Source organism: Sinohyriopsis cumingii, chromosome 18 (assembly GCF_028554795.1).
Source record: "Sinohyriopsis cumingii isolate HCF-2022 chromosome 18, ASM2855479v2, whole genome shotgun sequence".
In the NCBI taxonomy this organism is placed as follows: domain Eukaryota; kingdom Metazoa; phylum Mollusca; class Bivalvia; order Unionida; family Unionidae; genus Sinohyriopsis; species Sinohyriopsis cumingii.
The window spans coordinates 49,039,000-49,066,348 of NC_142978.1; the positions used below are offsets into that span (position 1 = coordinate 49,039,000).

Genomic DNA, 27,349 nt, shown 5'->3' on the forward strand with positions numbered 1-27,349 from the left:
TCTACCTTGAGGCCCGCTTACAAAGGAAATTTATTTATTTTATCTGCATCTCTGAAACCAATGGATAGATTGGGTTTGAAAGAAAGAAATAGAGTGGTCATTTCTATCTCAACCGGAATACTGTTCCAGAGCAAAGTTCCAGAGTATTGGAAACTTTGTTTGAATAATTCCTTATTTGGTTTGGGAATTTTATACTGTTCAGTAGACATGGATCACAGGTGGGGAGTATTACCAGGTAGCCTTTACCAGAATAATGATTATAAATATTCTGGAGCACTATTTTCGGATATCCTGTCCATTAATTTGGCTTTTCTCAACCGGATTAAGTCTTTATAGTTAATATTTTTAACTTACCAGCTAAATTTTCCTTGCTTTCTTTCTGCAATGATATTAGCCCAGATGCTCTTTTTTGAAGATGTTCCCGCTTTGCTATGTTTTTATCATTTGAATTACCCCATACTGTATTACAGTAGTCTAAATTAGGTTGTATGTAACTGTTATAAAATAGTTTTTTTTATGCCTTTCAGGGATAAAATATCTTATCCTACTAAGAAGCCATGAACTTGAATTGAGTTTTTTACTGATATGTTTTTGATTGATATGTTCAGTCCATGATAGGTTATTATATACTAAAACAACAAGTAGTCTATCATGACAGACCATTTGCAAATTTTTATCTTTTGATGTCAGACATAGTTTATCACTATCAAGATTTGTCCTTTTTTGCAGTGTTGATATAAGTATTATTTTAGTTTTACCAGTATTTACCACCATACCAATGCATGTGCACCAGTTTTTCAGTTTGTTTGGGCATCCTGTAAAGACATTTCCAGTTCATGCTTTGTGTTTTCAATGTCTGACAATTTTGTGTCATCTGCATAGAGATCTGTAGATGATATAGAGTCCCTTAGTAAAAGTACTAGGTCATTAATAAACAATATAAACAATAATGGACCTAGAATTGTGCCTTGTAGTACTCCATATCTAATAGTGCCAGGTTCAGACAGAACATTATTTATATAAACATGTTGTGTTCTCTCACTTAAGTATGAAGTAAACCATCTAACTGTGCTTTCATCACATTGGTAAATTTTCAGTTTCTTCAAGAGGATTTCATGATCCACCATGTCAAAAGCTTTCCTAAAATTTAATTCTGCCTTGATCAGGTGCTTAATGCCATTTATCGGTTAGGGAGATCAAGGCAGTCTTACATGAATGGTTCTGTCTAAAGCCTGATTGATTAGGGTGTAACAGCAAGTGTTTGGTTAAATGTGGTAAGAATGAGTCATGAACATGTTTTTCAATCAAGTTTGGTAGTATTGAGATTGGTTGGTAGTTATCAGCATCATTCTTAGAGCCAGATTTATGAATAGGCATTACTTTTGCAGTTTTCCATATTTTGGGGACAGATTAGGTTGCAGTACTTAAAATGATTATGAATGTTATGCTATCAGAAATATCTGAGGCAGAGGTTTTCATGAGTCATGGACCAATCTGATCAAGTCCTGTAGCTTTCTTGCTATCAAGTTCACTGAAGCATTTTTTAGCAAAGTTTTTTGATACCTTAATAATTAATTTAATGTATTCACATTATTTGAAATACTCAGTGATTACTATAGTGGCTGAAATCCATCATGATTGCCTTGGTCATGCTACCAGGCAAAGTGGGTCACTAAGTTGCCTAAAACATGCAAACTTTGCCTTTTTCTGTTAAGACATTGAAAACGACTTTGTCCTATGATTTCTTTTAGACATATAGTATGTTACAATAGTTTATGGCTTTTGAGATACCCCCTCACAGTATCCAGGAAGTTCTGACAGTGTAGTGTTATAGCCCAAGGCCAAATGTATTGCATGCAGTGCTGAGACCAATTGTGCAGACAAACGAAATATTGCACTTTCACAGGCGTGTGTTTTAATAGCTGACTGACTATTAACCCTTTCCCAAGCAAGTTATCAATGTTCAGGTTCCACAAGTTAAGCCTACCATTGATGAAAACATAGCAACTTCTGTTTTGATACTTAAACATCGATATGTAAATAGTAATTTGTGTTTTAAGAATATAATCAGCGAAAAGAACATTCTAATTTAAAAAAATTTTAAATGAAGATTTTAACTGCCATGTTATATAATCAGTTTGAAACCATAAGTAAACCTATAATGGTGGACATCACTGTGTCTGGGAAATGCTGCTTCATTAAATTGTCTATTTTCATAAACAATTCAGCAAATAGATCACGGAAAATATACAGTTCATAGAAAGCAAAGTCTAAATATTATGAGATAGAAGATTTCGTTTAAAAATGGAATCATGTAAGCCAGAAACATATTGAACAATGCTATCTTGTGGAATTTGAAACGCGCTGGAACGTTGTAAGTTAAGGTTGTTTTCAGACATTTATTTTTGTGAAAACATGAAAACAGTAGTGAAGCAAATACTATTTAACCAATGCATAACATTAGTATAAGTACAAATAATAAACCAATAAATTTGCAATCCTATCGATCGATTGTTGTAACATAGCCAGACAGTGAATTTTTATATTAAGAAAATCCTTCTTTCTAGAAATCAATATTGTGTGCCTTGTTTGTGACAGTTTGGTTGGAAAGAAGGGCCTAGTTTGGTCTTATATCAGCATTAATACTTCAGTGTTTTGTGTATGAGTAATGTTTAATCAGCAAAAATGAAATTGAGAGGAGGGGTATGGTATACAGGTATTTGCACCTTTGCTCCATGTACATGTTACAGGTTGTTTCAAGGTAATTTAGAAATCTTTCTGACTGCCATTTTATACAGAATTTTTAGAAAGTAGAAAAAAATATAGTGGTGGTTTATTAACCATTTTTCTGACTTGCTAGACTATGATCTCATTACTACTTAAAATTAATTACAGTGTACTTTTTTAAAGACATATGGTGAAAATACACTGCATGTATCATCATCCAAACATACCATGCTTTCAGGTAGGAATACAATGGGCATGAATATAATAATTTTTATATATGTACAAAACATGTTTATTATAAACATATAATGTGGATTTTTAAACTTGAAAATAAAGTATTGCTTAGGGCCAATATTAAATGGACACTGCAAAATAAAGGACATAAATCAGATAAAAGAATGAAAACATAGATATATATGGCCTGCCAACATATCCAGGTAACGTCTGATCTGGATAACTGGGTGGATGAGATCATAGTTGACCCAATGAACACAATGGCGGACCAGCAAGGTGCTGTGGAGTATCAAGGGCATTAAAAGTCATGACCATCCAATGGAGTCTCTGGCTGAAGTGATTCTTCTTGCCTCTGGGAACCAGCTCCTGGGGCCAAGAGAGTGGGATCGCCCCTGTGCAACAACTTTCCAAATCTTAAAGCTGTCCCATAAAGGTTTGTTTGTTTTTTAACCACTACTTGACTGTACTAGTACATTAGAAGTCCTGTGGCAATGGGGGAGTGGCAAAGTAACAGGTGGAGGTGACCAATGGCACTCGTAGTCACAAACCTGCAAATAGGCAGCCTTTGGACAGGTGGTCATTCTCCTGTGTATCCAGGACAGTAGAGGAGTCTGGTAGCATTGGGGGTGATTGAGCAGCCTTTTTAGGGCAACACTGCCTACCCTGGACAGGAAGGAGTCTAGAAAAGGTGACCCAAAACATTGTCAGCTCTACATAGTCTAAACGCAGAACCTATCAGAACAAAGAAACTGGGGAAAAAGAAACTTATCATAGGAGCATGGAATATCCATACTCTCATGGATAGAGACCTGGGGGCAATACCCCAAAGATGAACAGCCCTTATTGCCAGAAAACTAGTGCGATATAATATCAACTTGGCAGCGCTAAGTGAGACCCGATTTGCGGGGGAGGGATCGCTGTCAGAGATATGAGATGGATACACCTTTATCTGGAAGAGAAAAGCAGAAGACAGGATCCATAGAGTGGAACTTGCCCTTAGGACAAGCCTGCTGAGACACCTTCTGGAACTACCAACCTGCACAAGGAGAGACTCATGAAACTCCACCTCCCTTTTGAGTGGCAAATGCTTCCTAGCGATCATAAGTGTCTATGTTCCAACCATGACATGCCCAGATGATACTAAGGAACAGTTCTATACTGACTTGTACTCAATCCTCTCCTCTGTTTGGGCCAAGCTGATCTTGCTGGGTGATTTCAGTGCCATAGTTGACATGGACCAAGCTTAGTGGAGTGGTGTGATGAGGAAACATATTTTTGGCAAAATGAATAGCAATGGTCTGATTCTCCTGAGCAAATGTGCTGAAAACAGCCATGTGATCTCCAACACAATGTTTAGAAACACAATATTTAGAAAAGCAGACATGTACAGGACAATGTGGATGCACTCAAGGTCTAAGCATTGGCACCTCATAGTCTGTGTCATCACTAAGCAGAAGGACATCAAAGATATGTTCTTTACTTGAGCCATGTCCAGAGCAGAGCACTGGACTGACCACATACTTGTCAGAACCATGCTTAACCTGCATATCATCCCTCATGGTCACCATCACAAGGGACCCAAAAAGTTGAGACCTGTCATCACAAGCAAGTTACAGCATCCAAAGCACAAGCAGGAGTTCCCAATCAAGCTCAACAAGAAGTTGTCTGCAAAAAGGACCACTGACTGAAGGCCCAATTGAAAAATTGACCCAGTTCAAAGAGATGGTTATGGAAGCAGCTAAGTCAGTCTTGGTAATAGGACAAGTCTACCAGGACTGGTTTGATGAATATGATGAGGACATCAAGCTTGAAGAAAAGATTAAGACATACTGTGAGTGGCAGAAAGACCAAAACCCCATTTCCAAGGGTGACAAGCTCAAGCACTTGCAGGTAAAGGCTCAACGGGAACTCCATAAAATGCAGGGTTGATGGTTGGAAAACAAGGATGAGAAAATCCAACAATATGCTGATATGAAGAACTTCAAAATATGCTTTAGTGCCAGTAAAGCTGTTTAGGACCCATCAAGATGAGGATCCACCCTTTTACTTTCAGAAGATGGCACCACAACCATCAAAGAAATAGAAGGGATAAAAGCAAGATGGCAGGTACATTTTAGCCAGCTCATCAATCACCCATCTACTGTCGGTAGAGCAACACTGCAACAAATCTATCAAAGACCAGTATATGAAGAGATGGACTTGCTCCCATCTGAGGAGGAGTTATGGAAGGCCACTGAACAGATGTGCTGTGGCAGAGCACCAGGTAATGGGCCGTCCATTTAGTATGTATGCATTTAGGAGGGGGGGGGGTGCATAGGAAGGGGGGTAAAACCCTGATAATAATGTGTCTAATATGTAGCCTGTTTGACTGGGTTCAGTTGGTGTTTGAATTTTAGCGGACACTAGACAAACTATTTAAAGTTATGTAGCTTATTTCTTTGATGCAGCCAGACATGGTGGACTATCCATTTTATTAAATACATAAATGATAAATGTGATTGATCCTTTATGATTTCTGCATGGATTAAACATAGGCCATTCTATAGAATGGGGGGTGGGTGGGTAAAAAAGTATGCATGTGTACAGGGAGGGGAAGAGGGGTCAAGCTTTGCCAGATTTTTGCATATGTACCAAATGGATGACCCCTAAAGATGGAATTCCTACAGAGGTATTCATGGCTTTTGGCATAGAAGCATTTGCAGCTTTCCACAACATCTTCACCAACATCTATGATGAGGAGGATATGCCTTTGTTATTGTATAACTGTTGTTGGGAAAATGTGGCTTACAGATATATTCATTGTGAACTGTGGTCTGTGTGGACCAGAAGAAAATAATGGTATGGTTAATATTTTTTTTAAAATGACCTCACCCATTGTGATACAAAAAGTAGATTGAATATCTCAAGTATAATTCGGCATATTTTGATGCAGTTTGCAATGAATTATGTCTAATAGATGTGCCTTTTGCATTTTGCCTCAATTCCTTCTGGGATAGATTTTTGTCCTTGAAAAGTTACTTAAAATCTTCGCATGAGATGTTGTTTGTAACTGGCATTAACTCAAGAACAGGAAACTAATAGACCTATATGTGACTTTTATGATTTTGTCTTGTTAACTCCATTACATTATATGCCAGCAGATCTTGGTAATTGCATTTTCTCAGGATTGATCGGTTAAAAAAAAACGAACTGCATAGATCCTGGTATTCTGTCACATTATTTGCCTACAAATCTTTTTCACTGCATTTTCTTACTGCTTAGATCCTGGCATTCTGTCACATCATGTGCCTGCAGATCTTGGTCAATGCATTTTCTTATGGTTAATCATTATAAAAAAATGCACATGGAAAGTTCTAGCACATTCTGGTCCATTGTCTATCACTTACCCAACACTCACTCTTTATCATGCAAAAATTCAACTTGTCATATATAAAATTTACATTTTTCAACAATTTTGTATTAAATTTTAAGTATACACTAAGAATTAATATCGGTTCATATGGGATAAGTCAACATAAAATGGTCTGATATATGATAGGTTATGCTGCCGAGTATACCATATGTACTTGCTTATAGGTTGAGGCCAACTGCAAACAACAATGATTCTGATCTGCCATGGCATAATGCACCTGGAGATCAGGATCTATCTTGTTTGCTGATTACTCTTAACAAACTGCACAGACAGATCTTGATCTGTGCAGTTTGCATTTGGACTCGTCTTATAAGCAAGTAATGATGGCAAACATGGCAATTACTTCTTGGGTGATGAGTCAGGTGCTTAATAATGATATTAGTCATTTGATCTCTAAATAATAAATCCATTTACTAAACAAATTTACTAGTACAGCTGTCCCTCGTTGTAATGAAATTCATAACACAATTCTGGGTACAACATGATACAGTACCTCTATCCCATGACCAAAATCATACAACTGTGTAACAGTATGGGTTGAAAGAAGTGAAGATAAAGCTTAGTGTTATATCTGTTTCCTATGCAAAACATGATTAACCAATTTTTTTAGTTCCTGCTATACCACAGTTCAGTATATTAAGCTGTTCTCAGTATATCATTGTTTCATACATTACACATTTTTCACTGTAATGTGTTCTTTGCAAAGTGCAGTCAGCAGTTATAGGCACCAGCTACCACATTATATGAGGGAGAGCTCATTGTTATAATGACATAATTATATTCGAAAAATGTTTTATTTTATATCGATCTTAGGTCACATGTTTTGTTTAAAACTATTTCTTTCTTGCTCATTTTAGCTGACGGACTACATGTTACTAAAATGGGATGTGAAGTCTGTCTCACATGTCCACTATTTTCCATCAGTTCATCAGGATCTTATTCACAAGGGATCAGTGGCCTTGGTTAAAGGAGGACACATTGGGATTCCATGGAATTTCCAGTACAAGTCTGTATCAGAAATTGGTGACTCATTACAGAATTTGTCTTATCGACCAGATAGAAAGATTGATTGGGATGCCAAGCTTGGACAAGAATTACTTCAAAGCTGCATACTAAGTAGGAATGCCAAACAATTTGGTATAGCTCGTGAGATGATGTATGTCAAATCATGGAGTGTACATGTAGAAGTGGCAAATCAGAGCTTTTCATCAATAGGATTCTTTTGGACAGTAAACGTTTTAAATGAAAAATTCAAGCTATCTACACATACCAAACCTTGGTTTCGTGTCATTATATACTCTCTTTGTGGCATTCTTTGGAGCACAGTTTATTTTTTAATAAAAGACAGGTAAGTACATTTTGCAAAATTTAGGGATGGATAAAATGTTTACAACTTGGAACTGAAATTTTAATGAAATTGCATAATTATTCTGATTTATCCTTTCGACAAATTTTTGCCAATCTGATGTCAAAAATCACATTGCTAATTCTCCCAGATGGAAAGTTATATTCATATTGGGTTTTCACAAGAAGACTTATTATTTCTATTTCATACCAAACAAAAGTGGTGATCTTATATCCAATATGGCCACCATGGCAACCATCTTGAAAATGTTGTTATTGCTACTTCTTTTCAATGAAAAGTCCTACCAACATGGGGTTTTTCACCAAAAGACTCATTGTGAATTCTGTTTGGTCCTGAATGAAAATGGTGCCAATAGATAGGCCTGTTCGATAAGGGTTGCTACCGCCCCTGACAATGACTCCCCAGAAGAGCTCTTTGGTACATTGAAATCAGAAACCATGTGCGTGAATTTCCAATCCCTATTTCTGGCGAGCAATACTCCCATTTTGGATGCATCAACTAGCTAGTCACTAACCTTAAACAATACTGAGTAAAAAATACCAATTTATTTATCTTGCAGTTTTACACATTTCTGTTGGCATAGATTGATCTAGAGTGATGAGGAACATATAAATTGATATCAGATTTGTCATAAGCATTGGTTCTATACGATTGGTATGACTTATTTGCCTATACAGAAAACATTTGTACAGGAAGGCATTAGGCACACAGATGGACAAATGAAGGCGTATTTAACAAGATACATACACACATTATATACTTTTGGATAGCTTGAATTCTGTGCTTGAAATCTATAGTATTAGCATTGAAAGATGTACCATCGCAAAATGGCATGTGTAGAGGCACATGGCACGGATATGTAGAGCGGTAAAGTCGCTAACCCTAAGCGATATTGAGTAAAAAAAACTTATTTTGTATTTTCACACATTCGTATTGGCATAGATCGATTTAGATTGACGAGAAACATATAAATTGATATCAAATTTGTCAAATTCAGTGGCTGTTTACGATCGGTAGGACCTATTTGCCTTTTATGGAAAACGTTCGCATAGGACAGACAAAAGAAGACGTATTTAATAAGATACATACACTTAGTATATCCTGTTGAATAGCTTGAATTCTGTGCTTGAAATCTATGGTATTAGCATCGAAATATGTGGCACCATGGCAACAAGGCAAGGGTAGAGGCACATGGTACAGATATGTAGATCAGTAAATGTTGTTGTTCTAGGGTTTAACGCCATTTTTCAACACAAGATGGGCTATACATGGTGGCCAGTGTAACTGGTGGAGGAAGAACCCTGGAAAACCCAGGGAAGAACCACCAACCCACGAGAAGCTACTAGCAGGCTTTCCCATGTACCCACGCTAGCTGAGCCTTGGACTTGAACCCACGCAGACAGAGGCGAGATGGCAGTGATCTGAAACGGTGAGCACTTTAGATCACTTGGCCACTCAGGGCCCCTAGATCAGTAAAGTCTCTAACACTAAGCGATATTGAGTAAAAAATACCAACTATTTTATTTTGCATTTTTGCACATTTATATTGACATAGATCGATTTAGAGTCATGAGAACCTTATAAATTGATATTTGTTATAATCAGTGGTTGCATGTGATTGGTATGACTTATTTGCCTATATGGAAAACATTTGAATAGGTAGGCATTATGCACATGGACAGAAAAATGAAGATGTACTTAATAAGATACATACACATATTATATACGGTAGCTTGAATTTTATGCTTCACATCTGTAGTTTTAGCATCAAGATTTGTGGCACCATCCTGAAGCTGCATGGGTAGATGCATGTATCTAGGATATGAAGATTGGTATTGTTTTTATGGCAAGGCTTAAGCCGTACTGACAGACAAATAAGACATAATAAGATACATACACTTATTATATACTGTTGTATAGCTTGCATACATGCCAACCATTACGCTTTTGGTTTAATCATTACACTTTTTTCCCACTAAATTACACCTTGCACATAAATTTATTTGGATTACACGTTTTCAGTATGTCCCCCTCCCAAAAAGATTGATAATTTGTTTTCTCATTTTTATTAACATCCCATTAATCTTTCAGACCGTATTCTAGAGAAAAAAACAGCTTCTGCGTAACTACGACATCAGAGTACGCTTGTCCGTAGCCTTGCATGCACTTTCCTAACAGTATTATGTTCTATTTATAGTAGCTGCCCCATTTCCAAGGAACATGCTGCTTTTGACCTCAGTTTTTATTTATAGCAGCTGTATGGCTCACAGGGGCTTGTTACAAACAAAATTAGGAGTATACGTCCATGAATCAAGGGATGGGGGTTCTAACCTGTAACAATATAACATATCCCTTGATTCATGGATTGATACTCCTAATTTTCTTTGTAATAAACCCTTGTGGTATGGCTTAGTTAAGAGAGAACAGACTGGTTTTCTGATTTTTAATCTTTGCAGATTCTTTGTTCTGATTCATATCTAGTACAGAACCTTTCTGTAGGCATTTATCGCCAAAAGTCAAGTCATATTTATTCTAGTAGATGCATGTGTTAGAGCAAAAATGTTTTTCAAATAATTTCACAGATGGATTAGAAAAAGACAAAAAAACTGATTCAGAGATGAATACATGAATTAGACAATTCTGTGTTCCATACTGGGGCAGCTTTATGCCCACTACAGGCTGTGTGGAAAGGAATTTAATATTTGTCATGACAGTAAAAGAAAGAAACCTTGAATTAGCTCGTTTTACCAATTCCAGTGCTAAGGTAATTTGTAACTTCTTTTTTAAAGCAGAACTAATAAATGCAGGAGTGTTATTTACGGAGTTCTTAATTAATAAAATGGACTACCCCTAGCAGTAGAAGGCTGCATTGATCCTTTGCTCAAACGGATGTTTCCTGATTCCAAATTGCAGAAAATATGCATGTGCAAGAACAAAATCATCTAATATTGTTAGGTGTTGAGCAGAAGATAATTTGCTTTAAATTGCAGAAGTCATGAAAATTGGGTCGTTTAGTATTGTAACACACTGGAGCAGTGATTATGATGACAAAAAGATATACCTAGTCTGTGTAAGAGTCTTTGCAATGAAAAGGGCAATGTCAGAGTGCTCTTCTTTCATTACCAGAATTAACAGTAGATTCAACTGGAGAAAACATTTTCTATTTGCATAATAATGCTTGGAATAAACATAAGTTGGCAGAACTGTATGGGGTTTTCAGCTGCTAATGCATCAGTGATGACTGGAATTCATAAAGGAGTTTCATTCTATATTTTGTAAAATGTCTCGATCAGTGTACATATCTTGTTGTCCCTGTCATACAATGCACCTTGCTGCAGGAAAGGATGCCGATAAATTAGAAGGAGAACCCCTGAAGTACCATGTTGTCATTCTACCTGACAATGTACTTCATGCAGATAGAGTTGATGTGCAATGGCACCTTATTTCCCAGCTAAAAGATCCAATAACTGTAAGATATAAATTTCCTCCTCTTTGTCAGGTCATGAAAGGAATATTGGTTCTTTACCATTCTAATGCTGACTGTTAGAGATTGTTCAGCATTGTTTACAAAAGTAAAACTGAATTTAGATCCAGGCTTTGTAACCCATCACTTTGTACCCTACTGATGTGCAAAACATTCATAATCTCAGCCTGTACAAATTGTTTTGAAATGCAATATGAGAGACTGTTGCTTTTTAAAACTCAAAGCGCTATGTATGAAAATTTGAAGCAGTAATTGATGTCAAAAGATCAGAAGGGGTAAATAAATCATTTTGTACATATGCTTATTGAATTTTATTATGTTATATATGGATTACTCTTTTTCTGCTTGGATTACTCTTTTTGTCCACTTGGACTAGACTTTTTCCTCGCCAGGGGTTGGCATATATGAGCTTGGACTCTATGCTTCACATCTATAGTATCAGCATCAAAATATGTGGCACCATCACAAATTGGCATGGGTAGACCCACATTGCAAGGATATGAAAATCTGTAAATTTGCATGCGATACTGATTAAAAAAATTTTAAAAATGTATTTTGCATTTTAACACATTTTTATTGACATATATTGAGTTAGACTGATAAGAACCTTATAAATTTATCTCAAACGACGACATGATTAATAAGATACATACACACATTATATACTGCTGGATAGCTTTAATTCTGTGCTTTGTTGGCCTCCATCACAGCATATAGATTTGCTTGCTGGAAGAGCGTTGCATCATGGGTAAATTAGGGGAATTAAGTCAAGGGATGAAAAACTGTTATCAAACAGGCCTATATGACTGCTACAATGAACACCTTGAAAACCTCGTCACTAATTCTCCTGAATGAATGGTCATACAAACAAGAGGTTTTCACCAAATATCTTATGGTGGTCTAGTTTGTCCTAAATGAAAATGCTGCTAATCTTACATCCAGTATGGCTGCCACAGTGGCTAATTTAAAAATATTATTGCTCAAGAATATCAGAGATAGTTTCAACACTCAGCAGTTAAAAAGAAGAAACTGTCTTGAACCCCTGGTAATTCTTTTTGGACAATAGTGCATCAGTCCCATTAAAGGACTCCTGTTTGTCCTGTGTCATCCAGATCTGGACTCTCATATATCTCTGGGTGCACTTTATCATCATGAAAAAATATTTGTAAAATCTGTTTGTGTTTCTTTAGTGTTAGACTTACCACATTTGTGTTGGTCCTAGCAATTGACAAATTAACTGAAGGTTATAACTCGTAAAGATGACAGGATATTTCCATTTAAAACATTTTTGGTTACAATGGAAAAAGTCAATGATTGCTTCTAGTGTGATGTACTTTTGAGGTTGAATCAATGTCAGGGGATTAAATTCTTGGGTGGAAAACTTGTATAAATACACAGTTTGACATTTAATCAATGATATATTAGTTTGAAAAGATAAATATGTAGAAAATTTTTAATTATATGCAGCTAGACCATGACCAACACAAGTTAAATGAAAACAGGATCCAGAACAGAAAATTTAATAGAGCATCGCTTTTTAGAACCAGATATTCAACAGTTACTATATATACAATGTTATCTGCCGCTGGATTTAACTTATAAGTGCTATTCCATTAAAACATTCATGGGACCCAGGTAAGGCCTTTTTAAAGTGGGGTATTCACCAATAGATGCAATTTAGAATTTTCTTATCATTTTAATATGAACTCTGAAATCGAAATACCCTGGCATATATTTTTTTTTTAAACTGCCTTCCCTGGGTCCCATGTATGTTTAAATGTAACAGCCCTTACAAGTTAAATCCAGCTGCAGATAACATAGACCCTGATCTGCATGATGAGCCAGAAAATGGGGTTTTGTGTTGTTTGTTCTACTCATTACACCCTACAAACTGCATAGCCCCAGATGTGCCAGCACATTATGAAATATCAGGCAAGTGTCTTTGCAGTTGTTTTTGGATTGTGGGGTTTAACGCCATTTTTCAGCACATGATAGGCTTTACATGGCAACCAGTATATTTGGTGGAGGAAGAACGCAAGAAGACACATGGAAAAACAACCAGCCTGCTTAAGGCTACTTCCAAGCATTCTCACATACCTACATTGGTTGAGCGGAGAGACTAATTGTTTACAGTTAGACTTGTGAATTATATAGTAAATGTTTTTATGTATCGTTTGATAAATCGATAAAAAATATGTAAACAGGCAAGTATCCAAGAGGAAAAAATGATAATGCAGCACAGGTTAGGTAACTATAAAAGTAAATAGTATTATGTACCACTACTGGTACATTATATACCATCTTGTATTTTATTTATCCCTTTTCTTTTGTGTGTGTCCTCCAAATTTGTCATACATTTTCCATTTTCTGCATGATTATTTGAACTTTTACACCTGTGTAACTTTAAAATTTGTAGGTACAATTGGCATTTGGACCAACAAGCAGATCGCAAGGCAGCTGAGATCAGCAAAGAATTGGCAGAAGGTGGTGTAGAGTTCTATGACAAAATTCTGAAAAGAAATGTGTGTATGAGACAAATGCTGGGCCCTGACTTTGAGAGAAAATACACTGCTCGGGGAAATGAGGTTGTTGGAACTTTTAGAAATCGACATGTACCATTAATTGATCGGAAGGCCTTTGTAAGTCAAATACTGAAATCAATGGAAGGAGAGGAAGTGAAGAAAGAGACTGATGCAAGCAAATCATAGTGAAATGATTAATTTTCACTAGGTGAAATAACACAGATGTTAGTTACATTAATGTTCTTGACAGTAATAGATCAGAAAGAAAGAACATGTAAGGTATACATAGAGACATTAATAATTTCACAAAATAACTGACACTTAATAAAATATTATACATTTTGGAATACATTTTTAGCTCTAATGGTCATAAACCAGGCAAAATTATGGGATGGTCTGTTGTCTGTCAGTCAGCAGGCAGTTAGCACAAGTTTGTTATCACAGTTCCTCCTAAACTAACTGGAGGATTGCCTTGAAACTATACATACACATTCATTCCATGGTCTCTGGTCCTGTATGAAAATGGTGCTGCATGGACATCCAATATGGCTTTTACAGCAGCCAACTGGAAAATCTTGTTATTGCTAACCCTCCTGAATCGATAATCATATCAAATTTGGGTTTTACACTAAAAGAACTTGTTATGGTGTCTAATTTTTCCTATATAGTCACCACAGTGGACATCTTGAAAATCTTACTGCTACTCTTCCTGAATGGATGGTCATATCAACATAGTTTTATTTAACAAAAAGGTGCCAGTCTGGCATCCAATATGGCCAATATGGCAGCCATCTTAGAAATTATGTCATATTAACATGATATGCTGATACAGTATTGAGTGACTATCTTCAAAAATTATCTTTTAATTGTAATTCCAAGCAGTATACCACTTAAGTTCTGCTGAATCTATATGCTCAGTTTCCACTGAAGGTCACATTTGTTCTTTTCCACTGAAGGTAATTATATTTCTGCCAATTCTCTCAACTCAGATTTCCACTGAACCCTGGCATATTTAAACATTCTCAATTTATACTAAAGTTCCATTATTCAGATATACTTTTTGGTGTTGTATGCAGATGAACTTCAAAAAGTTGAGTTTCAATGGAATCAGTATTGTACAGGAGTTCCCTGGGGAACTAACTTCCATAAACTGCTGCTGAATTTTGAATGTGTCCTCAGCTATTGAAAGAAATCTTTTCAGCCTGAATTTAGATTCCAGCCATCATTAAGTACTGTAAAGTAGAGATTACAGATGCAGACATAAACATAATCATGTACCAACATGCCTTCAGGTATTTTATAGCAAAAATGCATCACATGTACAAAATAAAATAAAAAAACAAAGGTCAAATGTACTCATTTAGATAATCATGAAAATGTCTTTTATCATTGTTGGCATAACTACAAAATATGGTGTGCTTGAAAATAAATGGCTTCACAGGATTTATTTACTTTGTTGCACTTTTGCCATTTTGGTCTTGCTATATTTCCTGTCTTAAATATTAGTATGTTGAATCTGCTTGATAAGTCTAAATATCAAAACTACAGTTGGTTGCATTTTGATATATTCCACTGTTGATAAACATATTTTAAAGTTAACCATATGTAACCTCCTGTTACACGGGAACCTTGCTATAAATCACTTCATTTTAGCAAGGTTGTGTCTAGGCTCATTAATTTCAGCTATATTGGTCATAGACCAGTTGAACTTAAGCAGTGGTCTTTTTTCCAGTAGCACAAGTTTATCACTACTCCTCCTAAGGATTGGCACAAAACTTGAAAAACACATTCATCCCATTAAATGAAATTGGTGTCTCTGAGACATCCAATATGGCCACCACAGCAGCCATCTTGGAAAACCTGTTATTGCTACTGTTAGACCTGCCACTTATCCCCAGTGTATTTGGGATCCTGAATTTTTGTTTAAAACTCAGAAAATTCTGTTTTTCTAATTTTTTTCACCCAAAATTCCAATTTTTTGAAAATGCAAAAAGAAATACATTTGGATTCATGATGGTTGCACCTTTTTTAAGAGGGCAAAAGTGATGCAGAAATTCCATGAGGTGTACACTGGTCATACCTTGAAGGTCTATGTTACCATTTTCGTCTTTTATGCTAATATTTAATGCTGATATTTAGTGTGTTAATTGAATTATAAGCATAGAGATGAAAATGGAAAAATTATAGATTTTCATGGTATGACTAGCACAAGTATTTCCTGTTAAGTAATTAGCATAAGACAGTGGATGACTGTTCGTTTTTAAAAATATTTGTCAATATATGGTTGCAAACACAAGTCCTGTTTTTTCTTCTTCTCCAAAAGCCTGATTTTTACCTTTGGCATCCTGATTTTCATTCCTCTCAAGGTGGCAGATCTGTACTATACATGAGCAGGTCAAATGTACATAGGATTTCCACTAACAGAGTTTTTAAGATGTATAATTGGTCCTAAATGAAAATGGTGCATCTCCAATATTCAGTATGGCCATCTTAAATATGTGTTGCTATTCCCGAATGGATGGTTGAATGGACATGGGGTTTTCTATACAATCAAAATCATACTAATATGATGTCATATATGGCCAGAATGGCAGTCATGTTGAAAATCTGGTCACTAATTCTCATACTGGATGGTTGTATTGGCTTGGGTTTTTTCGGTATTAAAAAAACTTATGATGATGTTTAGTTGGTCTTGATTGAAAATGGTGCCAATCTGACTTCCTATATTGCTGCCAGTGGACATGTTAAAACTTTTGCTACTTCTCCTCCTCAACAGATGTTTGTTTCTACATGGAGGTTTTCACTAAAAGGCTTGTGATGTGAGGGTCCCCAGTGACAGAGTGGTTTAAAGTATTCACCTGCACTGATCACAAGCATCTGGGTCGGAGTCCCAGGCTTGGGCAGCATGGGTATGTAAGAAAGATTGCTGGTAGCTTCCTATAGGTCTGTGCTTCCTAGAATTTTTCTGGGTTCTTCCTCCACTATATATACTGGCCACCAAGTATAGCCTATCATGTACTCAAAAATGTCATTAAATTCAAGAGAACACCAAGAACTTATGATGTTTACTTGGTATTACACAAAAATGGTGCATCCAGTATGGTTGCCAAATCTTTTTAGAATTACTTTTCCAGAGTGACCATATCTACATGGTGGTTTCTCACCAAAAAATATACTTATTATCATATCTGGTTGGTACTAATGAAAATGATGCCAATCTGGCCATCTTAAAAATCTTGCTATCACTATTCCTATTTAAGCGACGGTCAAATCAACATGTGCTTTTCACTTAAAATACTTATCACTATATGTAGTTTGTCTGACAATGATGTCAATATGACCTTCCAAACTTTGATAATCTTCTAAAAACTACTTCTCCAAAATAGATGGCCATATTGCTTTTTTTAATATAAAAAATCACAACATATTTCATGAATAATATGTCTGCCATGATGGCCATCCTGAAAATCTTGACATGATCACTCTTGAATAGACGGTCATATGAACATCAGGTTGTCACAAAAACAGTAGAGCCATATCTAATGTAAATGGTACTCAGGTGACCTCCAACTATAGTCATTTAAAAAATCAGGTTATCACTCCTCTGAATGGTGGCAGAGGATTTTGAATAAAAGACCTCTTGCAGTATTTAATTGGATTTTAATAAAATGGTACTCAAGTGACTACCCACCAATATATCTACTTAGAATAGATTAACCCAGTGTGTGTGTGTGTGTGTGAAAAACAATATCACTTCATTAATTTCATTTTTTCCTCACAAAGAAATATTACATTGTCTGAGACAAGTTATCAGGTCCATGATCGCAGCTTATGCTCAAAGATCTAGATAAAGAGTTTGTTCTGCAATTATATGAATCTTGTGAACATGTTCACTCAAATACAAGAAAAGAGTTTGTTACCAAATTTGGCATATTGAAGTTTCTCCAGACTATCAAAGATTGTTTAAATACTCTGCAGTTAAAAAGAAACGATCATATCTTTGAATCCAGGAAACTATTTTTGACTAATGGTCTTATCTTTGAATCCAGGAAACTATTTTTGACTAATGGTCTTATATTTGAATCCAGGTAACTCTTTTTGACTAATGGTCTTATATTTGAATCCAGGAAACTATTTTTGATTAATGGTCTTATATTTGAATCCAGGAAACTTTTTGACCAGTGGTCTTGTGTTTTGAATCCAGGAAACTCATTTTGACTAATGATCTTGTGTTTCAATCCAGGAAACTCTTTTTGACTTATGGTCTTATCTTTGAATCCAGGAAACTATTTTTGACTAATGGTCTTATATTTGAATCCAGGAAACTCTTTTTGACTAATGGTCTTGTGTTTGAATCCAGGAAACTCTTTTTGACTAATGGTCTTATATTTTAAGCCAGGAAACTCTTTTTGACTAATGGTCTTGTGTTTAAATCCAGGAAACTCTTTTTGACTAACGGTCTTCTATTTGAATCCAGGAAACTCTTTTTGACTAATAGTCTTGTGTTTGAATCCAGGAAACTCTTTTTGACTAACGGTCTTCTATTTGAATCCAAGAAACTCTTTTTGACTAATGGTCTTCTATTTGAATCCTGGAAACTATTTTTGATTAATGGTCTTATTTGAATCCTGGAAATTCTTTATGACTAGTAGAATGTCATTCCCTGCTAGGGATTCATGTTTGTCTTAGATATTCTTTTTTTTCTTTACATTACTCAAAACATCAGCCATGATGATAAACACAGACAAATATTTCAGTTCAGCTTTAAGATACCTATAGTTTACAGCTCATAAATAATGTTTTCACACAGCAATTATTAATTATCATCTTGCATGGGGTTATCTCCCTCCTAATTGATTATAAACTGCAGGTAGTCACACATTTGCCATACATTTGAATGGCATTTTGTTCAATCTTTACCCGCTTCCCTATCACTCATCAAATTTTCAATAATTCTTGCTTTACTGCAGTTTTGTAAATAACACGGTCAGCAGTTCTTTTCCCCAACTGCCATCATACATGGTCAGCAGTTATTGACCCCATCTACCATACTATAGTGAGGTTCTCTATTTAAACAGATAGTGCACGTGCTTCTTATCCAGATTTTACAGAAAATTTGGTTTAGATCTATTTCCCAATGTTTAGATCCCATTTCCTATGTATGAACATATATAGTTTACATATATCAGAAAGAAGCAAAACAAGTAACAAATAACTTGAAACAAATTTTACCATCACTTATGCTTATCTGACATCGATATAACAGACAAAAAAGTTACCAGAAATACAATAAATTTGAACAATAATTATTTTAATTGTCTAAAACATTGGGCAGATATTGATGCAGACCTGCCAACCCTGACGAGTCTGTCTCAGTAAGGCAGTTGATTTTTTTCCGTAAGATTGACCAGTTTTCAGTAAGCTGTAACAAAATATCAATAACTACTATTGTAAAGCTGGAAAATGCAATTAAAAGTTAACAATAAACATTATGTTCAACTGAAAAGTTTGTATAGTACGCATCAACTTTATTTACCACTAGTACAGTTGCACAAATATTAGTTCCGAACCCTATGCAACTCAATGGCTTGTTGCTATCTCTCAACTTGATGTAATTCTTTTTCCATTTCACATTATGACGGCAATCATATCTCCCGCCACAACACATACTCAAATTGGCACATGATGTCCAATAAACGCAATTTTGTCCTTTCCAGCTTTTATTCACAAGAATCTGAATAATGATTTTTATTCTGCTGTGTTAATTTTTAACACTTTTTAGAAGCTTTTTTCCCATTTTGTCTTAAACATGCATTGCTTTCTGGACGCCATTTAATTTTTTTATAATCAACAGTTTGATCACGCAGACGCTTTGCATGAACAAATAAGTGCAGTTTAAAGCGTCTAGGGTGCTGCTGTAAAATTAGTCTGGTTCCGTTACTGATTTCACTAATCTTAATATGAAACCCAGATCCATATCAAACATGGATAAACCGATTATCCAGATTTTTTGGCAACTAACATTTTCCATAGTTTTTGCTTGTATGCCTCAAGTACGTATTTTAAGGGTAATTTTTGTAAGACTTACAGCAAAATCGTAAGAGTTGGCAGGTCTGTTGATGTACCGTGCACTAGAAAATATTGAAAAAATAAACAGGATTAATAATTTTATCAACTTAGTCAATATAGTTGTACTAATTGTAGGATGGAGTACAGTCTTGTTTAATCATACTTTTACTTGTGCTCCATGTTTCCATTATGCCATGGAAGAACTATGCAGTCAAACAGCCAAACCCAGTTATCTCATTTGGGGGGGTGGGATTGTCAACATAACTGGGTCCCAAAATATCAGGGCTCATAAAAACCTGTAACATAATTTATTTTAAATTTGTCCTTGACGTTTATTCCTGTCTCTTACTCTTAGGTTTATTGGAGCATGGCCAACAAACCAGGGTGTAGTTTTAAGATTAATAATTGCTTTGTTTGTACACAGTTTTACTTTAATAACAAGAGTTGTGGTTTAATAACTTTTTAGACAGAATTCTGACTCCAGTTCTACATAGTAGACAATATAAAAAGATCAGTGTTGTTAATTAATTACTTGTGTGAGTACATGTATGTGCACTCCCTGAAATAAAGGTACAATATGTACTCTATTTTCTCTTTTAATTCTGGTCAATGTATATTTTGCAGTGAACGTATAGTTTTAATATTTATCAGTAAATAATGTAACCTTACCTCTTGAAGAAAAAAAATATGAACTTATCTAAACCTGACCACCCCCCCATGTAAATGAAATGGGTTTGCTTGTGTCTTTGTAGACAGGAAAGAAATACAATATACATGTGCCTACAGCTGCCATGAATCTAAAATACAGGTATTATTTAATGGATATTGATACCCTGTTATACATCACTATTTCAAATTCTACCGGCTGAAGATAGAATCAGAATTTTTTTTTTTTAAATATTAATAAACATCCCATCTCACCTATAATGACTAAATGAAATGATCTTTTTTTTTCTTCATTCAGATGGTTATTGAGATGTACAGATGTGATCAAAATAATTTATATTTATTATTAAGATCTTTTAGTTTAAAAAGATCCAGTTCAGTGATGTTGGACACTGAATAAATTCATAATACTCTATTAAAAAAATGGAAGTCTTGTTTTATGTACTGTATAATCCAGTGTCAACCAACATGTGTAAACTAAAACAATTAACCACAACTTGCATTGTCCAGCAACATGTGGCTGTTTAGTTGTTACAGCATTTACTGGTCTAGATTTTGGGCTGCCTCAAGACAACAAAATGTAAACCCCTTAATTAGGCTACTGAGGGAAAGAGGCTACTCATGGGAAATGAAAACCTCTCACCAAGTGTTTTATTAATTACGCATAAGTAAAACTTGTACTATTTTAAACATGCACAAATTCCAGAATAGAGTAATGCATATAATTATGATTAACCTGCAGAAAACGAAACTTAAACAACAAAATAAATTTGTTCCAATCACTGATAACTATGGAAAAAGCAACACTCAATCAACAATAAACAAGGTCGAGATAAGTGGGTTTGACTATATGCAAAACGTTTTCTGGAATGGCTAAAACAACATTTTCCACTGCATGTTCCTATTTAATTTACAAAGCAGTGAAAAAGGTTCGCAGGCAGAGTTTAATCAAATGTATACTAGATTGGACGAACATGCTAATCGTAATCATTATTTTCAGTCCCAAGTAAATCACAGTTCTGCAAGAAGCCAGAGAAAAATATTTTCTGCTACTGTAACACATCCCAGAGTCCAGCTATTGTAAATCCATCTTTGAGCTTCTCTATTGCTAGTCCAAGTTCTGGACAGAATACTGGTTCTCTGTCCTTTTCCTTATTTCCATCAGCAAAGTATGCCTGTCAAAATAAGTATAACAGTACTTTTAAAAAATATGAATAAAGTAATGTTCATATGGTGCAGACCTTCAAAATCACGATTTCCCATTGCCCAGGGCAAATCCATTCTTGCTGGGGCAAGCAGGTATCCAAAATGCATATTTATCCCGTTAGGTAACTTCCCACCTTTAGCATTGTACATGAAGAATTACTTGAAAAATGCATTGATTCTAGATGGTGGTTTAATTTAAAGCAAGACAAATACAGTAATTATGAAAGGATCTGTTACATTTTGTCATTTATTTAAAATGCTTAAACTGACATTTGAAAGAGCAAGGAAATTTATTTGCCCATAGGCAAATAAATTTGCGATGAAATGTTGAAAACCTGTGATGTATTGGTTATAACAAGGCTCCAGTCCATGTGCAAAGTCCAGCAACAAGAACAAAACACGCCCAGATTCAGCCACATTGGCAGCAAGGTTTTTATTAAAAAAGATCTTAGAACTCTAACAAAGTTTAGACAAACTAATCTTAATCAAAACTAATCTTTGATTATCTTACCAAAAAAATATAATGAATATTTTCATCATCTACACAATTAGTTACATGTTAGTTTACCAGGATGTATGAATATTATGACCATTTTGAACCCCACATACCCTCAGCCAATTATGACCATTTTGAACCCCACATACCCTCAGCCAAAGATGATGGGTGTGTGGCACTCAAGCTGGTCATTAACATTTTGTGTTCACCCCAATCAGCTTAACAAGTAAAAATATTTGACCTTATAAACCATACATAAACTTATTTTTGAAAGAATAACATAAGAATCGATCAGATGCAATCACTGGCCTTGCAGATAATTGTTTAAGTTATTCCCATTTGGCTGCAGAAAAACTTTCTGCTAAATGGCTGATGAATCAGCATTAATTAAACATGGCGTTCTTTGGTGGTGGTGGGGTTAATTTAAAAGAGTAATAAGCCATATAATAACTAATTTCTAAAATGAAATTATTTCATATATTCAGATCATAAATTAGATATCTAATTTAAAATTTAGAAGGGATGCTACCTTTGTTCACCCCATTGTGCATTGCCAGTCATCCTGTAAATTACTTACACCCCACCTTAAGTCATATGATCTAGTCATGACCCTGCTGGAGTTCTTACACCCTGCTAGAAGGATTTTAATAGAGATATTGGATTGTAGATCCTCATAATTGACCAATCTTATTCCAAGAAATTTTGTCTAGGAGGTAATAATAAAATTACAACATAAAGTTTATATTATCTATAGTTCTGCTTAATGTAACAATTTTGATTTCATGATGCAAGCAAACCCACTGCAAAGAACTTCTTTTATGACACAATACAGGAAACTTTATTTCTAAATGAAAAGTGGAAATGCACATTTATGTTTATAATGTTATTTTCCCAAATCATATTACGATGCGAGTACCACCTGAATCACCTTAATTGTGTCCCGTGTGGAACTTGAACACGAGATGCTAATGAATTACACAATTTTTAAAGTTGTTATGAAAAAATATATAATCAGGTTACAGAAACTTGGAATTCACTCACAGATTATCATGAGCTGTATTTCTACTGCACTATGGACAGTTGTAAGTTGCATGTGTTTTAAGTATAACATTCTGTTAAGTGTGTTAATTTAAGTGGCAGTTTTATCACAACACTTTTGTGAATACCAAATGTGCAGTTAAGTCTGACACTGACATCCATGCACAACAGAAAAGTCACAGGGTTAGGGAGTTAACTAATTTATGACTGTTCTAAATATATAGGATCTAATAACAGTGGTCATTGGAAATTAAATTTATGATGTGCGCTGAGTAATTTCTATCCTCAGCATGCCTTTGTGAAAGAAAAAATTATTCAACACATTTGATACTTTCACTTGAAATGAGAATAAAAATGAAAGAGTTGATCACAAAATGTACGTATTTGTCTCTTTCAGTCCACATAAAATTACCTTGATTTAAACTCAAAATTAGACATGAAACTGTCATTAACTTATAATTTTATTATGATATGGTATACTAGCTTAGACTGCCAAAATAAGGCAATAATTAACTAGTAAATATACTGAAAGTAGGCAATAATTAACTAGTGTATATACTGAAAGTAGGCAATAATTAACTAGTAAATATACTGAAAGTAGGCAATAATTAACTAGTATATATACTGAAAGTAGGCAATAATTAACTAGTAAATATACTGAAAGTAGGCAATAATTAACTAGTAAATATACTGAAAGTAGTCAATAATTAACTAGTAAATATACTGAAAGTAGGCAATAATTAGCTAGTAAATATACCCAAAGTAGGCAATAATTAACTAGTATAAATACTGAAAGTAGGTTATATTAGGTAACTAGTGTACAAACCGCAAAGGCATCAGACTGGCCTTCTATTTCAATCTCTACATCATCCTGCACTTTCTCTATTGTCAACTCATTTAATGCTTGAGGCTATGAAAAGAAGAATAATTAATAATTCATTAAATATACTTCATTGTAAAATAATGTTCATATTTGTTTAATTCCCATATTGTTACATGAAAAATATATCCTAATATTTTCAAATGTTAAAACATAAGATTTCCCATCATGCCATGCAATGCTTGATTGTGTGTGCCTACAAAAGTTGTACCTGCAGCAACAAAAATGAGGACTTTTTGAGATAGGACATATAAATAGAAATGTTACATTTCAGACATGGAAATGAATTTCACTGAAGAAATCGGACTTGATACCATTCATGTCTCAATGAAGTTATTAACTTTTACTTCCCTGATAAACCCTCAGTGATGCATTGCTGAACTGAACTTGCTTTGTGGTCAGATATAGTCATATAGTTTACATAATGTCACAAATGTAATTTATTTTGATGGATTAGGGGACATCCATTTAGTACGTACGCAAAAATCTGGCAAAGCTTGACCCCTCCCCCTTCCCTCTACATATGCATACCTTTTTACACCACCACTCGTGTGTATGTACGCCTGATGCACCCACCCCTGAATTCTGTATAGCAGCCTATATTTAATTTTTGCAGAAATGATCAAGGATTAATAATATTAGCGTGTTTAATAAAACAGATAGTCCAGAGATGATGAATGTCTGGCTGCATCAAAGAAATAAGCTGCGTAACTTTAAAAAGTTTGTCTAGTGTCCACCAGCTTAACCTAGTCAAACAGGTTATGTATTAGACAAACTATTATCTAGGTTTCATCCCCCCATTTGCTATGCATATGTACATTATCAGTAGACCCCCCCTCACATGCAAACATATGCATTTGGGTTAACCCCCCTCCATGCGTACATACTAAATAAACAGCCCCTCAGGTCATCACAATCTTACCACTCTATTAAGTCAATGATATCATATATAATCAGCCTGCAAAAGTGAGGCTTATTTACAAAAAGGGGATGGACCATTGTGCTGAAGAGTGAGCTAAAATATAATGTTTTTGTACCACATGATAAAATATATCTTGTATTAACATAGGAATTATTTCATTCAGTTCTTCAAATAAAGGGTCAAAGCATAAAACTAGAACATAGTACTAAATATTAATCTCTATCAAGATGAAGAGAAAACAGAGTTAAGTACAAGCAAAATTTCAAGATTATATGATACAGTATATCTTAGTTTTCTTCCTACAACAATACCCTAACTTGAACCTTTTGCCATATATAATGGCCTGTGATAAATGCAATCTCGTTTTTAATTTACATGTAAATAAGCACTTGCGAGTATTAGTGAATCGATGTAATTTTGGATAAATGGGATTGCCAAACAAATTTTTAAATATCAGGCAGATCGCTGATATTGTATTGTATCATTCAGAACATAAACTATGTCCAGTTGAGATTTTGCCAAACAAATCTATAATATAAACAGTCACCTAACTTTAATTAACGTATTTCCTGGGTCTAGTCCACCTGAGAAAAAGCTGAAACAGTGATGTGCTTGCAAAGTGCATGGTTAATATATATGAACAAGTCCAACCTAAATAACTCTACACTGTATGATGTGCACACACATATATGCTTATTTTGAATGATGTCCGATCCAAGCACATCAATGCAAGCACAGAAACACCTACCTGAAGAGTGAATAAGCAATATTATTGTTACACTAAATGTGGCAGGTAACTTTAGTTCATAGTATAAACTCAAATTACATGCACAGTTAACATATTTTTCGAGTCAAGAATGACTGAGCAAATATTCCAATAGGAGGTCAAACCAGTCCTACAAATGAATATTCATCTAAGAAGTTCATACATGTAGTATCTCGCAGAGTGAGAAAGAAAATCTCAGATTTTTTGGCTTTCTCACAATCATACTCCCTGAAACCTATTTTTTAAGAAGACTGTTGTTGTTGTTGTAGGGTTTAACGCCATTTTTCAGCACATGATAGGCTATACATGGCGGCCAGTATTAATGGTGGAGGAAGAACCCGGGAAAACCCCGGAAAGAACCACCGACCCACGAGAAGCTACTGGCAAGCTTTCTCACATACCCACATTAGCCGAATCCGAGACTCGAACCCACGCAGACAGAGGTGAGATGGCAGTGATCCGTAATGGGAGAGCGCTTTAGACCACTCGGCCACTCAAGGCCCCTTTTTTAAGAAGAAAAATTATTTTTATTTTAAAAGGTTTCTTAAATTTTCCAATATTCTGACTGAAAGAAAAGTTTATAATTGTTACCCTTTCCTCTTCCTCAAATTCCACCCCAAATATTGGACAAGTACTGTAAACTCTATGCAAACTCTGAATTTCCTTGGCTGTGGCTTGGAGCTTCTCATGGGGGTCTATTCGAAATCCCAGCACATAACCTCCACTCTGAAAAGAAAAGAAAAACATTGGGGGAGGGATATCATTAACGTACAATTTTCTTTCAAGTAACATTTCCTTTTAAAAATTTTACTATGTTATTACACAGACTTTAGGTTTTTCAGGCAACATTTAGGAAAAAACTTGGATCAGAGATTTTTAAATATTTTAATATTGTTTTCATCACATGAAATCCTAAATGTTATACTGTTTTATATATACTGTTTTAATTCATAACACACACACACAGACACACACAACACTAGTGAAAATATTAAATCATATCATAAAAGAGGTTATAATGAAATATAACAAAGGCATAGTGGAACATTCAACTATACAATAATGTCTATTTTCTTATCTAATCTGTAGTTTTATTCTGAAAAAAGTTAGAATTTTTTCTAAACCAAATATTAGTGTAGACCTTGAGTTGATTGATATAAATGTTGGGCTGACCCAAGTCTGCAAATGGTAGATATTCAACTTGCTACATCCATTTAGTTTAAAATGAAAACTTGTAAAATACTCTCAGTGTAAAATGTATAGTGAAAAATACCAGTGTCCAACCATGTTGGCCAAGAGTCAAGGAAGCTTAATAATCCAGATACATTACATCAAGTCCAGACAAACAGCCCATAATAATCAGTGCTGTCTTTTAAATTTAGTGTACAGAGATGGGGAGATATCTCATTGCAAACTAGTAGAAATTGGTTATTTGTCATCTTGAATGATAAGCTGCAACAAGAAACACTGTAGTCTAAATGATTGTAATCCAGTTATGTTCTGTCCATTCTGCACTGTGTTTTTTCTCTTCTACTTCATTACATTATCTATGTTCTTCTAA

At 34.9% G+C, this 27,349-nt stretch overlaps 2 protein-coding genes across 9 annotated transcripts in view; one reads left to right on the forward strand and one right to left on the reverse strand.

Annotated features, from left to right (window-relative positions):
• The window catches only part of LOC149776592 (transmembrane protein 177-like), a 37,632-nt gene extending 22,444 nt beyond the window's left edge, over positions 1-15,188 (forward strand). For all 8 annotated transcript variants that reach the window (XM_089941068.1, XM_089941071.1, XM_089941074.1 and 5 more), the window contains 2 exons: positions 7,231-7,721; positions 13,640-15,188. In XM_089941068.1, the coding sequence (XP_089797194.1) occupies positions 7,231-7,721; positions 13,640-13,931 (783 nt within the window). In that variant the 3' untranslated portion in view covers positions 13,932-15,188. The remainder of the gene's footprint in view (positions 1-7,230; positions 7,722-13,639) is intronic.
• Positions 15,189-18,957: 3,769 nt separating this feature from the next.
• The window catches only part of LOC149776593 (BBSome complex member BBS5-like), a 55,743-nt gene continuing 47,351 nt past the window's right edge, over positions 18,958-27,349 (reverse strand). Inside the window, exons 11-13 of the mRNA XM_089941067.1 lie at positions 26,380-26,514; positions 24,047-24,130; positions 18,958-21,655 (exon numbers count right to left, since the gene is read on the reverse strand). Of these exons, the coding sequence (XP_089797193.1) occupies positions 21,530-21,655; positions 24,047-24,130; positions 26,380-26,514 (345 nt within the window). The 3' untranslated portion in view covers positions 18,958-21,529. The remainder of the gene's footprint in view (positions 21,656-24,046; positions 24,131-26,379; positions 26,515-27,349) is intronic.